The 17,771-nt window shown below is 44.9% G+C and overlaps 1 protein-coding gene across 5 annotated transcripts in view; it reads left to right on the top strand.

The window, feature by feature from the left end:
• The window catches only part of ankdd1a (ankyrin repeat and death domain containing 1A), a 216,259-nt gene extending 204,464 nt beyond the window's left edge, over positions 1-11,795 (top strand). For 4 of the 5 annotated variants that reach the window (XM_068017665.1, XM_068017664.1, XM_068017662.1 and 1 more), the window contains 2 exons: positions 4,864-4,995; positions 10,782-11,795. In XM_068017665.1, coding sequence (XP_067873766.1) covers positions 4,864-4,995; positions 10,782-10,843 — 194 coding nt within the window. In that variant the 3' untranslated portion in view covers positions 10,844-11,795. Of the gene's footprint in view, positions 1-4,863; positions 4,996-5,849; positions 5,994-10,781 lie in introns of all 5 variants that reach the window. The other variant, XR_010969690.1, reaches the window with a different exon arrangement.
• Positions 11,796-17,771: the final 5,976 nt, after the last annotated feature.

Here is a 17,771-nt window from a genome sequence, read left to right as displayed (position 1 = left end):
CTTAGAAAGGAAATAAAAAACAACTTAAAACTTGGCAACCACTTACCTGCCTGCTCAACTAATTAATGCTTCTGGGCTTCAGCTCTCATGTCTCGCTGCTGTTCTCTGGCTCCCATTCTCAGACCACTCCTTTTTTGTAAAAGATCAGAACAGCACCTCTTCCCCCACTGCACTGAATTCCTTCACTTAGCAAATTCGCAATCTCACACTCTGTCTCAAGCTGCACTCAGTCATGACCTGCTACCTTCGTCCCTCCTCGTTCTCTGTCTCTCTCTTCAAAGCAGCCCCTCACACACACTCTCTCTCTAAAGCAGATCATCTCTTGTTCTCCCTCTAAAACAGTTCCTCACTCTCTCTGAGTTCCGAAGAAGGGTCACTGACCCGAAAGGTTAACTCTGCTTCTCTTTCCACAGATGCTGCCAGACCTGCTGAGTGGTTCCAGCATTTCTTGTTTTTATTTCAGATTTCCAGCATCCGCAGTATTTTGCTTTTATTTTATTGTTTATTTCCTCACTCTCTCTCCCTCTCTAAAGCATCTTGCTCTCTTTCTCTAAGCATCTCCTCGTTCTCTCTCTCTCTCTCTCTATAAAGCAGCTCCTCTCTCGCGCGCTCTCTTTCTATAAAGCATCTACTCCCCCATTCAACCAGATCATGGCAGATCTTCTACCTCAATGCCATTTTCCTGCACTACCTCCATATCCCTTGATATCTTTGATATCTAGAAATCTAGCTATCACTGTGTTGAATATACTCAATGACTGAGCCTCCACAGCCCTCTGGGGTAGAAAATTTCAAAGATTCACCACCCTCTGAGTGAAGAAAGTCCTCCTCATCTCAGTCTTAAATGGCCTACCCCTTATTCTGAGACTGTCCCCGGTTCTAGATTCCCAACCAGGAGAAACATCCTTCCTGCATCTACCCTGTCGAGCCCTGTAAGAATTTTTTAATGCTTCAATGAGATCACCTCTCATTCTTCTAAACTCCTGAGAATACAGGTCCAGCTTCCTCAATCTATCCTCATAGGACAATCCCACCATCCCAGGAATCAGTCTGGTGAACCTTCTTGCACTCCCTCTATGGCAAGTATATCCTTCCTTAGGTAAGGAGACCAAAACTGTACACAATACTCCAGGTGCAGTCTCAACAGGACTCTCTACAATTGCAGCAAACCTTCTTTACTGCTGTACTCAAATCCTCTTGCAATAAAGGCCAACATACCATTTGCCTTCCTAATTGCTTGCTGCACCTGCATGTTAGCTTTCAGTGACTCATGAACAAGGGCACCCAGGTCCCTTTGGACATCAACACTTTCCAGTCTCTCACCATTTAAGAAATACTCTGCATTTCTGTTTTTCCTACCAAACTGGATAACTTCTCATTTTTCCACATTATATTCCATCTGCCATTTTCTTGCCCACTCTATTAGCCTGTCTAAATCCCCTTGAAGCCTCTTTGCATCCTCCTCACAACTCACATTCCCACCTAGTCTTGTGTCATCAGCAAACTTGGAAATCTTATAGTTGGTCCCCACATCCAAATCACTGATATAGACTGTGATTATCTGGGACCCAAGTACTGATCCTTGCAGTACCCCACTAGTCACAGCCTGCAAACCTGAGAATGACCTGTTTATTTCTACTCTCTGTTTTCTGTCCGTTAACCAGTTCTCAATCCATGCCAGTATATTACCCCCAATCCCGTGTGCTCTAATTTTATTTACTATCTTGTGGGGACCTTATTGAAAACCTTCAGAAAATCCAAATACACCACATCCACTGGTTCCCCCTTATGTATTTTGCTAGTTACATCCTCAAAAAGCTCCAAAGGTTTGTCAAACATGATTTCCCCTTCATAAATCCATGTTGACTCTGCCCAATCTTACCATTATTTTCTAAGTGTCCAGTTATCACACCCTTTATAATAGATTCCAGCATTTTCCTTACTACTGATGTCAGGCTAACAGGTCTATAGTTCTCCATTTTCTGTCTCCCTCCTTTCTTAAATAGTGGGGTTGCATGTGCTACCTTCCAATCTGCAGGAATCATTCCAGAATCTATAGAATTTTGGAAGATGACCACCAACGCATCCACTATCTCCATAGCTACCTCTTTCAACATTCTGGGATGTAGATAATCAGGTCCAGGGGATGTACCAACTTACAGTCCCATTAATTTCTCCAGTACTACTTTTTTACTTATACTAATTTCTTTCAGTTCCCCATTCTCGTTAGTCCCTTGGTTCTCTAATATTTCAGGGAGGTTTTTTGTATATTCCTCCATGAAGACAGACACTAAATAGTTGTTTTAGTTTCTCTGCCATTTCCTTATTCCCCATTATAAATTCCCCTGTCTGTCCTGGTACGTACCTGCAGCAGCTTTTACAGTCCATTTTTATGTTTCTCGCTAGTTTACTTTCATATTCTTTTATCCCTTTCTTAATCAGTTTCTTGGTCCCCCTTTGCTGAATTCTAAAATGCTCCCAATCCTCAGACTTTTTTTCACAACTTTATAAGTCTGTTCTTTTGATCTAATACAATCTTTAACTTCTCTTGTTGGATCACTTTTTCTGTTGGGTTTTGTGCCTCAAGGGAATGTAAATATGTTGTAAAGTACATGTTAATTCTTTAATTGCTAGCCTGTCTACCGTCATACCTTATAATGTAGTTTCCCAATTTACCACAGCCAACTTGGCCCTCATACCTTCGTAGTTTCTTTTGTTTAGATTTAAGACCCTGGTGTCAGATTGAACTACATCATTTTCAAACTTAGTGTAAAATTCTATCATATTATGGTCACTCTTCCCTAAAGGTTCCTTTACAATGAGATTATTAATTAGGAGGGGGGAGGCAGTGGCGTAGTGGTAATGTCACTAGACTAGTAATCCAGAGGCCAGGCTAATGCTCCGGGGACATGGGTTCAAATCCCACCACGGCAGATGGCAGATTTGAATTCAATTAATAAATCTGAAATTAAAAGCTAGTCCATGAAACCATTGTCGATGGTTGTAAAAACCCATTTACTAATCTCCTTTAGGGAAGGAAATCTGATGTCCTTACCTGGTCTGGCCTACATGTGACTCCGGACCCATAGCAATGTGGTTGACTCTTAAAATGCCCTCTAAAATGGCCTAGCAAGCTACTCAGTTCAAGGGCAATTAGGGATGTTGGCCTAGCCAGCGACACCCACATCCCACAAACAAATAAAAAAAAATTAGTCCTTACTCATTGCACAATACTAGATCTAAAATAGCCCACTGTCTAGATGGTTCCCAACACACTGTTCTAGAAAACCCTCTTGCATACATTCCAGGAATTCGTCCTCCGCAGTGCAAATTAGGTTTACCCAGACTATATATAGATTGATGTCCCCCATGATTACTGTATTACCCTTGTTATATGCCCCTCTAATTTCTTGATTTATGCCGTGCCCTACATTACTACTACTGTTTGGTGGCCAATAAACAACTCTGCCCCTTGCTGTTTCTTAGCTCCACCCAAACTGTTTCTGCATCTTGAACTTCTGTTCTAAGATCCTGTCTCACTAATGTACTGATCTCATCCTTTACTAACAGCGTTACCCCAGCTCCTTTTCTTTTTTGCCTATCCTTCCTAAAAGTTGGATATCCTTGATTATACAGTTCCCAGCTTTGGTCACCCTGCAGCCATGTCTCTGTAATGGCAATTAGATAATACCTGTTTACTTCTAGAACAAAGAACAGTACAGCACAGGAACAGGCCATTCAGCCCTCCAAGCCTGCGCCGATCTTGATGCCTGCCTAAACTAACGCCTTCTGCACTTCCGGGGCCCATATCCCTCTATTCCCTTCCTATTCATGTATTTGTCAAGATGTCTCTTAAACGTCGCTATCGTATCTGCTCCCACCACCTCCCCTGGCAGCAAGTTCCAGGCACTCACCACCCTCTGTGTAAAAAACTTGCCTCGCACATCCCCTTTAAACTTTGCCCCTCGCACCTTAAACCTATGTCCCCTAGTAACTGACTCTTCCACCCTGGGAAAAAGCTTCTGACTATCCACTCTGTCCATGCCACTTATAACTCTGTAAACCTCTATCATGTCGCTTCTATTTGTACCATCAATTCATCTATCTTGTTGTAAATGCTGCGTGCATTCAGATAAAGTGCCTTTAATTTTGCCTTTTTAACATTTTTCCTTATTTTGATACTGCTCTTTGTTTTCACTAGCTTCCAATTTCACTTACTACTTTTCTTCCTAAAGCAATATCTCTCTCTCTCTCTCACTTTAAAGCAGCTCTGTGCTCTTTCTCTCTCTTTCTAAAGCAACTCCTCACTCTTTTTCGCTCTCTCTCCCCAAAGTAGTTCCTTTCTCTCCCTCTCTCTAAAGCAGCCCGTCGCTCGTTCTCTCTCTCTGTCTAAAGCAGTTCCTCGCTGTCTCTCTCCCTAAGCAACTTCTCGCACTCTCTCTCTAAAGAAGTTCCTCTCTCCTTTCCAAAGCTGCTCCTCATTCTTGACTTCTCTCTCTCTATAGCAGCTGCATACTCTCTCTCTCCCTCTCTCTAAAGCAGATCCTCGTTTTCTCACGCTCTCTCTCTCTCACTAAAGCAGCTCCTTGGTCTTTCTCTGTAAAATAGCTCCTTTCTCTCCCTCTCCCTCTCTCTCAAAAGCTGCTCCTCACGCGCTCTCTCTCTCTTAAGCTTTTTCTCTCCCTCTCTGTCTAAAGCAGCTCCTCAGTCACTGGGAGTCTGAGGAATCAGCCTTTGTTGCTTATAGATTTGTCAAAAATTAGTCAAACCATTATGATTTTAAATAATGCAGCTGTTGTAATCTATATGAGGCCACATTGTTAGTCTGTAATATTTAAGATACTTGCATTTTTTAATCAACAGGTTCTAAAAGTTACAAGGAGCATGGACACAGAATGCTGCTGAATTGGCTGCCCGGTGTGATCACATCAGGAGAAAACCCAATTAAAGGGCTGTATGAAGGCCTCGTGGGAATAGGCAGGAAAGACCTGGCTGGTAATTGAGAGTAATTGATCTCTTATCAGAAGAGCAGCTTCGGGGACAGCTGTTTTGCCCAATGTGGCATTGTCGTGTTAGGAGCCTATGATGAATCTAATCAGTTCTGAGACCGTTTACTGACTTTGTCAGTGATACTGGAATGCTGCATTAGGATTGAAGACCAACTATCACAGCTTCTTCACAAAGCTGATCAGCAACAGGTCTGATGAAATGTGTTCAGTACAGGCTATATAAGAATGCAAAAAGCATAAAAGTGGTATAAGTTTAGCATAACATTCGTCCTTTTCTGAAGCCCAGGATCCCACATACATTTTTAACAGCTTTCTCAACTGATCCTGCCAGCTTCTAAGACTCCCAGCTCTTAGATCTTCCACTCCCAGGTGGCTCTGTTGCTGCAACCACTTTAAAATTGTATCATTTAGTCTATATAAGAGTGCAGAAAGCATGAAGTGCAGGATACATTGGAGGCCCTCCAGATACAGGCTCAGGAAGCAGTGGGAAGTAGTAGCAGCAGAGGTTAATGCTAGGATCTTGCTCAACAGCATGGCTGCAGTGCAGGAAGAAGTTTAACGATCGGGCACAAGTTGTCAAAGTGAATGAGTTCATCTTTAAATTGTGTATCTTACCAACTGCACCACTAACCTCGGCCCCATCACTCACCTACCAAAAATCTCGATCAATCAGGACTCAACCCTACTATTCAAATGCTTTACCTCACTCTCATACATTTAGCAGTGTTGCAAGTTTCACAACTCACAACTCCCGCACACTGGCAGCTATTCAACCATGACAGCCACATTACCTGAGTATATTGTAGGACACTCACTAACTCACTTCCCTCTTTCTTGCAGGAGAAGGTGGTTCATAACAGCAGGCAGCAGGAAAGAACTGGAGTACACAAGCGAGTCTGCATGTTTTAAGCACCATGGAGGAGACAGTGGTGGATATTATGGAAAGGGGCATCGCTGAGGCCACGGCCACTGGTGGGGTTGGAGGTATCAATGATGAGGATATCCACATACCTAATCCTCCCTGTATCATCCCACTTCCCCCTCATCACACAATCTGCTCTGTCTAACAAGCTGTAGATGTTTAGTTTAGTTTAGTTTAGAGATACAGCACTGAAACAGGCCCTTCGATCCACCGAGTCTGTGCCGACCATCAACCACCCATTTATACTAATCCTACACTAATTCCATATTCCTACCACATCCCCACCTGTCCCTGTATTTCCCTACCATCTACTTATACTAGGGGCAATTGCTAATGGCCAATTTACCTATCAACCTGCAAGTCTTTGGCATGTGGGAGGAAACCGGAGCACCCGGAGGAAACCCAGGCAGACACAGGGAGAACTTGCAAACTCCACACAGGCAGTACCCAGAATTGAACCCGGGTTGCTGGAGCTGTGAGGCTGCGGTGCTAACCACTGCGCCACTGTGCCGCCCTTTTCTCTCCTCTACCTCCCGCTAGCTGTTGGGAGGCCTGTCGTAAACCCCCAACATCGTGACTGCACCCTTCCTATTCCTGAGCTCCACCCATATTGCCTCGCTGCATGACCCCTCTGAGGTGTCCTCCCACAGTACAACTGTGATATTCTCCATGTTGTAAGCATGGACTTCTTACTATCTCCTCTCCCCTCAACACAACCCAAACAATGTCCCTTTATCATTTCAATGGAGGAAGGGGACGAAGATAGTGAAGATGAGGAAACACTGTCACTCATTCCTGCACTCACAGGCACCAGCTCAGAGACTGGCACTGTGCAGATTATAGAGTCTATGAGAGAGACAGGATCTGCTTGTGGTAAGTCCTCAGACACAGTGCACTGGAACCAGGGCAAGGAGAAAGCATAGCACAGGTGTAAGCTTGCGAGGTCACACAAGAGTTCTGATGCAGATGAGTCAGATGATGATGTTGATGAGCCAGGCTGTAGATATAGGTTGATAGGTGTACACAACCAAAAGCTTGGTGCTCCGGAAAGCCTGCCTAAAAACCTGCGTTCAATGTCAAGGAGCATGGAGGAGTTCAGCACCAACGTGGCACAGGGAGTTCGTGCAGAGCTTGGAGCCCATCTTTTTCCAACATGGTACTGGTGATCACCTTAATCAGCGTACCTGTGGAACCACCATAATACAGAGTCTGACTGATGTCTCAGCTTCCATTGCATCACAAACAGCTTCCACCAAAGGTCTGAGTGCTGTCGTGAGAGCTAAGATGACAGCCATCGTGGTTCTGGATACCATTGTTTAAAGGGGCTTCCAGAGGATCACAGCAGTCCATCGTCTGTTCCCCAACAGATCAGTCAGATTGCTGAGGTGCTGCCCCGGGAGTGGCAGTGGCTCCATGGAGCATGAACCAGCTGTCCTCTCTCGGGAAGACAGAATTCCTGCTGCCACTCCACCAGTGCCCTTGCTGTTACCTGACAGCCAGCCAGACTGCTGCAGCTCAGGCCAAGGTGGTGCAATCTGAAGCCTTCTAGACACAGAGCTGCTCGAGGTCATTCTGCAAGGCCATCTGCAATCCCCTCTACTAAAACTCAGAGCCTCGCATCAGCCAAGCTGCAGCTACTGGGGAAGCACCTGATAGGAGCACGAGGACAGGCAAATGCAACATGGAATAAAGGCATTAAATGAATGCACAGGGTGATTAGTTTATTTTTGGATGTAATATGTAATGATTGAATTTATAAACTTGGATTGGAATGTGTATTTTCTGGTTGGTTTTATTTTTGTGTTGTCAGAAAGACGATGATGTAATGGTCAGCGATGGAGGAAAGGTAAGGAGCATGGGGCTGTTGGTGAATGGAGAGTTGTGGTTGAGGTTACTGGTATCGCTCATGAATTATTTGATCACAGAGAGCCCGGGCAGAAAGGCTCTGACTGTGTTCTAACCTCCCTTCCTCTTGTGTTCTTCCACTCCCTGTTGCACTTCCTCATCCTCTTCCATTTCTTCCTCCTCCACTTCATCCTCCTGCTTCTCCTCTTCCACCTCATGCTCCTGCTGACAGCTTCTCACCTGACAGATGGTGGCAAGTATTGTCCCCTCATACTGACGAGGTTGTGCAGCATTCAGCATAGTGCCACGAATCTTGATGAGAGCTGCAGTGTTCCTCCAGGGTGGTCCAGGCAGTGGAAGTGTTGCTTATGGATGCAGATGTTGTGCTCTATAATGTTCCTTGTGGCAGCATAGCTCTCATTGCAGGCCTGCTGTGCACATGTGCGTGGGTTCCGCATTGCAGTCATGAACCACGTCATGAGTGAATAATCCTTGTCGCCCAATAGTCAGTCTTTGACTTGCCATGGTGGGTCAAATACTTGTGGCACAGAGGACTGCCATAGAATGAAGAAATCATGACCACTGTCAGGATAGTGGACATTGACCTGCCTGATGATCTGCCTGAGTACACCAGCTACACATTGAGGGAGTGGAACCCCTTTCGGTTCATGTAAATAGCTGAGTTGATATGAGGTGCACACAAGGCAATGTGCTTGCAGTCAATGGCACCCTGTGCGATGGGGAAGCCTGCAATCTGAGCAAACACTCATGCTAGCTCCATCTGCTTGTTTCTGGTAAGAGGGAATGAGATGAAGCTATCTCTCTGTGTATAGAGAGCCTCAGTGAGCCCTTATACAGCAATATACTGCAGACTGCGAGATGTTGCTTATATCTCCAGCAGCAGCCTGGAAGGAGCCAGACGGTTAAGAGCCACAGTCACCTTGACAGCCTGAGGCAATGTGGTCCTTACCCTGCTTTGAATCTGCACTTGTGGCTGCAGCAGTGACAGATTTCACTCATGATTTCTTATGTGAAATGAAGGTATGTCAAGCTGAGGTAAGAGATTTTCTCCCTAAAGACCCTCTGCAAATATGGGCCCCTGCTGAACACCCTTCTCCCCCTCTTCATTCTCCCTCTCCTGGTAGCTTCTCCTGCTCTGTGTGGCCTTTGTTTATTCTCCCAGTTGTGTTAAATTCCCTGAAGAAAGGCCGAGAAGCAGCTTGTTTCAGAAATGAATAAAAAAGTATTTCAAAATAAAAAAAGCCAGACCTCTTCTTTTAGACTACTCAAACTTTTAGTCAAGTCGAGCAAAATTTTAAAAATGCTTACAATTGCACCAACAGCCAGAAAAAATAATTCAGCGACTGTAAGTAGTTCATAATCCCTTAAGACAGTGCTGGGGGTGGCGTCATTCGCACCATTCAACATTGTATTCATCTGTGCGAGGTTAAGATGAGGCATAGACTGGGCATAGAATTTGAAAATGGCAGCGTTGGTGTCAAATCAGCTTCGTGCATGATTGATGTTGTGATCTACCCGCTCTGCATGCAGATGGTGGTTGTTACTGTAATGAATGAGGCAGGAGGAGTGCACTGTTTATTCTAGTTCCACTTCGCCACAGATCACAACATATATTTAAATTTTCCCACTTACCGATACGGTCAATCATACACTCTATTTTTCCCAGAATAAAACACACTACCGGGTTTCTTTAATAAACAACAAAATTATCAGTTTATTATAAAACAAGTCTTAACCAGTAATGAAGTAAAACATAAACACACAGATTGAAATTTTAAAGTTCCCTTTTTACCTTAGCCCCTCTCATTCACACACACACACACATTCACCGGTTAACCGGAAAAATAATGGAGATTTTTGTTCAGAGCTGTGTTACAGACAAAAAAACACTTGGGCTGAATAATTGCTCATTTTTGAAGAAAACAGCAGATGTGATATGTTGTTCCAAAACTGGCAAACTGTTTGGCCTCCAAGTACACGTAGCTGGGTCACTGGAATCTTTTAGAACAGTTCTTTTCAGGCAGTGTTGGGAATTAACTTCAAAGCTCATCTTAGGGTCATCCAAGTACTAGATGAGGAGAAATTTCCTCTAATTAAATATCGGGAGGAGCGAAGCCATTGTCTTTGGTCCCTCCTACAAACTCTGCTCCCTAAGCACCGACTCATCCTATCCATGGCAACTATCTGATGCTGAACCAGACTGTGCGCAACCTTGGTGTCATATTTGACCCTAAGATGTGCTTCCAACCACATCACTACGACTGCCTATTTTCACCTCTGTAACATTGCATGACTCCACCCTTGCCTCATCTCATCTGCTGCTGAAACTCTCATCCATCCCTTTGCTACTTCTAGACTTGACTATTCCAATGACCTCCCGCATTCTAACCTCTGTAAACTTGAAGTCATCCAAGTCTCTGCTGCCATGTCTTAAGTCGCACCAAGTCCCTTTCCCCTATCACCCCTGTGTTCACTGACCAACATTGGTTCCCACCTTGATTTTAAAATTCTCGTCCTTGTTTTCAAATCCCTCCATGGCCTCGACCCTCCTTATCCCTGTAAGCTCCTCCAGCCATACAACTCTCTGAGACATCTGCGCTCATCTAGTTCCGGCCTCTTGAGCATCCCCGATTTTACTCACTCCATTTATTGGTGGTTGTGCCTTCAACTGCTTAGGTCCTAAGCTCTGGAATTCTCTCCCTAAACCTTGCCGCCTTTAAATCACACGTTAAAACCTATCTCTTTGATTAAGCTTTTGGCCATCTGACCTAATATCTCATTATGTGGCTTGTGCCAATTTTATGTTTTATAACGCTCCTGTGAAGTGCCTTGTGATGATTTACTATATTAAAGGTGCTTTATAAATACAAGTTGTTGCTGATCTATCCGAGTGTAAAAAGCACATATTGCAATATATAGGTGGACAATAAATCTCTGTCGATATTTCTCATTTTGTTAATTATGTTTACTACATTACTTTTCAGAAAGTATCCGAAGAAAAGCAAATGCTGACTGCAGTTCTCCCAGGAAGTGTTCAGTGATGTGATGTCTGAGGGTCTGGAACCTCTGAAGATTTAGAGTCACTGCAGAACTTTGTTCGCATGAACAGGAGACAGAGGGTTGCTGTAGCACCGAGTGCTTAACTTTGGGCATGGATCGGCCTTGTACAAAGGAATAACCAAGTGTGGGGTCACCTTGGTTTTACTGGTGGACTGCTTGGTCTTAATATATCAACTGTGCAGACTATCAAAGGGCTAATCCACATCACAAGTGATAATCACACCATCATAACCAGGCAAGGCAGACAACAATTATAGATCTTGATTGTTTCTGCTAACTACTCAAAATATTGAAATAATATAGAAGTCAAAGTGGCAAAAGAAGACTGCTGATACTTTAATGTGGATGGGTCAGCTTTGCTGGAACCTTTGATAATTTGATCATTGGTAGCAAAAATGAGGCAGCACCTCCCAAAGCTTTACAACAATATCCAACAGAAAAGGCTGAACTTTGTGCGTTTCTTCCTTCCAGACACAAGGGTCTATTGCGTGTGTACAGCTCCTTCCATCTAGAAAGATAATTCAAGCAACCCATTCTGATCAGTGGTTATGCTGCTTTTGTATTACTAAGAGAATATTGCCACTGTTGGCTGTGCCCCAGGTTTATAGATGCTCACTGTGGGCTCCACATTTTATTTCTCATATTTTTGGTACACCTGCAATATATCGTGAATTGTCACATGCCCGTCAAGGAGCAGTTGCAGCATTGAATGTACAGATATGAAGGTGTTCCCTCGAAGACTGAGTGATGGCTAGCAGGAGAGGATTAGGTTAATTTGCTGTAGTGACATATATATATTTCAATGAAAAGAATATCTCAATCAGGAAAACTAACACTATTTTTCAATGTTCTTCGCTTTGAATCAATCCATTCTGCTTATTAGCCAATGACATTCCTGCTCATCACTGCATTGTTCATAAAAAATAAAGTGCCATGGTTTAAGGAATGACTGTTTTTGTAAGTTATCATTAGAGTTCCCAGCATCATCACACCACCAGTCTATTTTCTCATTGTGCAAGGAAGCCAGAAGCCGCTACCCCAGTTGCCTGTGTCAAAACATTTGTTTACCAAGTTGCAAATCTGCATCTAATGAAGGACTGCCCCCTTTGGTGTATGATCCAAAGCCTGCTTCACTCATTGTCCAGCTGTTTTCATTGAATTAACATTCAACATTAGAGGCGAGAGCCTCTCTGGATGTACTTTTTTTGTTCTTTCATGGGATGTGTGCGTCGCCGGCCAGGCCAGCATTTGTTTCCCATTCCTAATTGACCTTGAGAAGGTGGTAGTGAGCCACATCCTGAACTGCTGCAGTCCGTGTGGTGTAGGTACACCCATAGTGCTGTTAGGGAGTTCCAGGATTTCGACCCAGCAACAGTGAAAGAATAGTGATATAGTTCCAAGTCAGGATGGTGTGTTGGCTTGGAGGGGAACTTGCCGGTGGAGGTGTTCCCATGCATCTGCTGCTTTTGTCCTTGTAGGTGGAAGAGTTAGTGGGTTTGGAAGGTGCTGTCGAGGTGCTTGGCAAGTTTCTGTACTGCATCTTGTAAATGGTACACACTGCTGCCACTGTGCATCGGTGGTGGAGAGAGTGAATGTTTAAGGTGGTGCTTGGGCTGCCGATCAAGCGGGCTGCTTTGTCCTGAATGGTGCCGAGCTTCTTGAGTGCGATACAACCTCAGTAGAGACCATTAACTTCAAAACAAGTGATATGAACTTCCCAGTGACCAATTTAAAAAATCACATGACAAGATTTCACATTTTAAGACTTTTACTATAACCAGTAGACTAAAAATCAACATTAACTAAACAATACTTAGTTGGTAGCTAATGCACTAAATTACAGGGAAAGGAATTTCCCATTAACTTATTAATGGACTCAGAAACCCCCATACCACATTTATATAATACAGTATTAGTATTGAAAAGGTACCCTTGCAGTTAAAAGTACCAAACTCCTCCCTGTTGCAATGGGTTGGATCTCCCAGTTCTTCTCAAAACCCCAATCTCCTCCTCGGTCACTTCTTCCGATCATATTTGACTGGTCTTCCATTAATAAGGCAATCTCTGGTGACCCCATTAGTCTTCTCCACAAACCTCATCTTTCGAACTGGGTTCAAATCTTAGCAGATTTTTGCTGTATCGGTGATCTGACAACAACTGTTTGTTTTTATCTCTCTCTTTAGGCTGCACATCCCTGCTTGCTGGTCTTCCTTTCAGCCTCCAGACTTTGGAAACGCCTTTCGAATTTATTCAGCTCAAAAGTTAATAGAGGTTTGCCCTTTACAATTCTCAGAGACCATAGGTCTAACTATAGCAAAACCACTTGGGCTTCTTTTATTTCCAAGTGTTAAAAATTGCAACTCAAATCTGCATTTTAGAGCCACAGGCTCCCTACAGTCTGAGGGCTGAATTTTACGTGCCCCTCGATGCACAGGTTGCGACGTGGGGGCCAGTAAAATGCTGCCGGGATAGGTCCGCCTCGACCCGCGACATCGAGAAGGGCGTGCCACATATTACCAGTGGAGGCAGGACCTCTGTGCGGTTGCCCTGCTGCCTGGCGGCAGGCCCTTCATCAGCATATGTAAATGAGCATGTAAAATATTTAAATTAACTTACCTGCAGGCGGCGGCCAACCCACTCCGACATTATGGCCGCTGTTCGTGCTCCGCACGCCTTCGGATCTCTGTATGGAGTTCTGGGCGAGAACCTGGTGGGGAGGGGGGAGGAATAAAATTTACAGGGCGGGAGGGGTGGAGGAGCGGAGAAATCAATCTTTATTGGATGTGGGGATGGTGGGAAGGGGTTGAGGGCAAAAGATTGGAGGTTCAGGGGGGGGAAAGTTCAGGTATTGGAACAAACAACTGATGGTCATTTCATTGCCTGAAATGACCATTGTAAGGGTTGGGGAAGGGCCTCCGTCACTTATCTTTCAATGTATTAAAAATCTTTTATTTTATACCCTTTAATAATTAAACTTATTTGTGCAGGCTTAAAGCCCTTTAAAAATTACGCCGGCGCCTGCTCAGTGGCGCCTGACACCGTTGCCGGGGACGCGGCCACCTCCCCCTTACGTCATCGGGGCGGCCACTCTGCCCCCTCTATTTAAATGAGCCCCCGCACGTAATATTGCGTTTTTAGAGTGCGCCACCACGACCTGCGGCGCACTCGTAAAATTCAGCCCTGGGAGTCTGGGAGAGTGAAACCCATTGTTCTTTAGGTCTTACAAGCGTGCACACTGCCTTCAAAAGGGTCTTTGAACTGGGTTCCTTGTTCTCATGGTAACCAAGACTTGTCTCTAGGCAGAATTTATACTGCATTAAAGATCGCAGCTTTTAAATCATAACCATACTATATATAGCCCAGCATTCATGGCAAGTGTTTTTGGAGCTGCACTCATCCAGGCAAGAGTATTCTATCACACTCCTGACTTGTGCCTTGTAGATGGTTAACAGGCTTTGGCGAGTCAGGAGATGAGTTAATCGCTGCAGGATTCCCAGCCTCTGACTGCTCTTGTAGCTACAGTATTATATGGCTTGTTCAGTTCAGTTTCTGGTCAATGGTAATCCCCAGGATGTTGATGGTGGATTCAGTGATGGTAATGTATTTGAATGTCAAGTGGGGGATGCTTAGATTCTCCCTTGTTTGAGATGGTCATTGCCTGGAACTTGTGTGGCACGAATGTTACTTGCCATTGATCAGCCCAAGCCTGAATGTTGTCCTGGTCTTGCTGCATATGGGCACGGGCTGACGGCCCAATCTCAGCTGTTTCAGACTGATGCAGAATGCGAGAAATAAAATTCAGGATCACCTGGCATTCCAACACATTTTTCGAAAACGACAGCCAGACGGCTTGTATTGACCCCTCATGAACCAAATTTTAATTCATAGCAACCTCAAAGTATAAATTTGAACAAATCCTACTGGTCACATACTCCATAATCCGCCAGGATTTACAGAGTGGCACTGGTCTGGACAAAGATTATTAAAGATCTTCCTTTTTAGCTGCTCTCTCACGGTAGGCAGCCATAGTGAAACAGAGGCTCCATGCTCAAACAGTGCAAATCGCTGGATTTGATACACTTTCAAGGGATCTATTGTGGCACAGCCAGGGATTGGGGAAGGGGTTGAACAAGTGCTGCTTCCCTCCGCGAGAAGTTGCTGTGGGCCTGAGTATCAGGCAGAAACCCAGGAGCAATGCTTCCAGCCCTTCAATCTCAGGACACTTGATTTTCACTTCACAAAGGAATAAAAGGAGTCACACAGGCTAGTGTAGAGTGTATATAGTTACTATGCAATAAAGATTAATGTTTAAACACTACAGTCTAAGAATGTGGGCTGTCTACTAATATTCATTGTAAGCTCACCGATTCCCACGGCTACCTTGACTACACTTCCTGACACCCTGTTTCCTTAGTTTTAGTTTTTTTAGTTTTAGAGATACAGCACTGAAACAGGCCCTTCGGCCCACCGAGTCTGTGCCGACCATCAACCACCCATTTATACTAATCCTACACTAATTCCATATTCCTACCACAACCCCACCTGTCCCTATATTTTCCTACCACCTACTTATACTAGGGGCAATTGCTAATGGCCAATTTACCTATCAACCTGCAAGTCTTTGGCATGTGGGAGGAAACCGGAGCACCCGGAGGAAACCCACGCAGACACAGGGAGAACTTGCAAACTCCACACAGGCAGTACCCAGAATTGAACCCGGGTCGCTGGAGCTGTGAGGCTGCGGTGCTAACCACTGCGCCACTGTGCCGCCCCTATGAGGAGTCTATCCCATTCTCCCAGTTTCTCCGTCTCCAACACTCAGCGAGCGGGAAACAGCAAGAGCGAAGCCCGAGCATAAAGAGACCGGGAGAGAGAGCAAGAGAGTTCACTCAGCGAGCGGGAAATAATGAGATCAGAGCCGGAGCACAAAGAGATCGGGAGAGAGAGAGTTCACTCAGTGCGCGGGAAACAGCGAGAGTGGAGCAGAGCATAAAGAGACCGAGAGAGAGAGAGTTCACTCAGTGAGCGAGAAACAGTGGGAGCGGAGCCGGAGCATAAAGAGCCCGGGGGAGAGAGAGAGAGAGAGTTTCAAAACAAAGTGAACAGTAATATCACAGGAAAGCTGCAAGGTGATTGGTTGGTAAGTAACTGCTGTTAGGGAATAACTCTAAACAGGTGGGTTTGTAACTAAAGTAAAGAGAAAGGTGAGGTCTACAGTTTCTTTTTACATAGTTAGTATTTTTTAGGGAATCAAGGTCCCTAATGTAAATAATCTCAAATTTTTGAGTAATTTCAGGGAGTAAATTAAGGGTAAATCATGGCAGGGCAGTTCAGCAACGTGGAGTGTGCAATGTGGGAAGTCAGGGACACTTTCAGTGTCCAGGGAGAACACGTTTGCAGGAAGTGTCTCCAGCTGCAGTGACTCGAAATCCGCATTTCGGATCTGGAGCAGCAGCTGGGGACACAGTTGAGCATCCGTGAGGCTGAGATCATCATGGATAGCACGTACAGGGAGGTGGTCACGCTGCAAGTAAAGACTGCTCAGGCAGAAAAGGAATGGGTGACTACCAGGCAGAGTAGAAGAACTGGGCAGGTAGTGCAGGAGTCCCCTGGGTCCATCTCCCACGCTAACCGATTTTCTGCTTTGGATACTGTTGAGGGAGATGGCTTCTCAGATGAATGCAGCAAGAGCCAAGTCTGTGGCGCCACAGGAGGATCAGCTGCACAGGAGGAGAAGAAAAAGAGTGTGAGAGCTATAGTGATAGGGGATTCTATCGTAAGGCGTTTCTTTGGCCGCAAACATGACTCTAGGATGGCATGTCCTGCAACAAGAATTTAGGGAGCTAGGTAGCAGATTAACAAGCGGGACCTTGAGGGTTGTAATCTCTGAATTACTCCTGGTTCCACATGCTAGTGAGTATAAGACTAGGAGGATAGAGCAGATGAATGCGTGGATGAAGAGATGGTGCAGGAGGGAGGGCTTTAGTTTCCTGGATCACTGGGTCTGTTTCTGGCGAAGGTGGGACATGTACAAGTTTGACGGGCTGCACCTGAACCGGAAAATGACCAACATCCTTGCTGGGAGGTTTGCTAGTGCTGTTGGGGGAGGGGAGGTTTAAACTAATTTGGCAGGGGGATAGGATACAGAGTGGAGGTACAGTAGGGGATGATGCACAGCCAAATATACAAGAGAAACTAAGTCAGTTTGGAAGGCAAAGCAAATATAGACCTGTTAAGTCAGAAGCGAATAACGCAAGGCTGGATTGCATCTATTTTAAAGCAAGGAGTCTTCCAAATAAGGCAGTTGAATTGAGGGCGTTGATTAACACATAGCAATATGACATTATTGCTATCACAGAGACATGGTTGAGGGAAGGGCAGGATTGGCAGCTTGATATTCCAGGGTATAGAATCTTCAGGGGTGACGGAGTGGTGGTGGGAGGGGTGTATAAAAGAGGAGGTGGTATTGCACTATTGATCAAGGAGTCTTTGGAGAGGGTACAGAGGAGGTTTACCAGGATGTTGCCTGGTCTGGAGGGCATTAGCTATGAGGAGAGGTTGGAAAAACTCGAATTGTTTTCACTGGAACGACGGAGGTGGAGGGGTGACATGATAGAGGTTTACAAAGTTATGAGCGGCATGGACAGAGTGGATAGTCAGAAGCTTTTTCCCAGGGTGGAAGAGTCAGTTACTAGGGGACATATGTTTAAGATGCGAGGGGAAAAGTTTAGAGGGGATGTGCGAGGCAAGTTTTTTACACAGAGAGTGGTGAGTGCCTGGAACATGCTGCCAGGGAAGGTGGTGGAAGCAGATACGATAGCGACGTTTAAGAGACATCTTGACAAATACATGAATAGGAAGGGAATAGAGGGATATGGGCCCCGAAAGTGCAGAAGGTGTTAGTTTAGGCAGGC

The sequence above is a fragment of the Heterodontus francisci genome, chromosome 38 (assembly GCF_036365525.1).
Source record: "Heterodontus francisci isolate sHetFra1 chromosome 38, sHetFra1.hap1, whole genome shotgun sequence".
In the NCBI taxonomy this organism is placed as follows: domain Eukaryota; kingdom Metazoa; phylum Chordata; class Chondrichthyes; order Heterodontiformes; family Heterodontidae; genus Heterodontus; species Heterodontus francisci.
The sequence above is the reverse complement of the archived record's forward strand: the minus strand, read 5'-3'. Positions and strand labels throughout refer to the sequence as shown.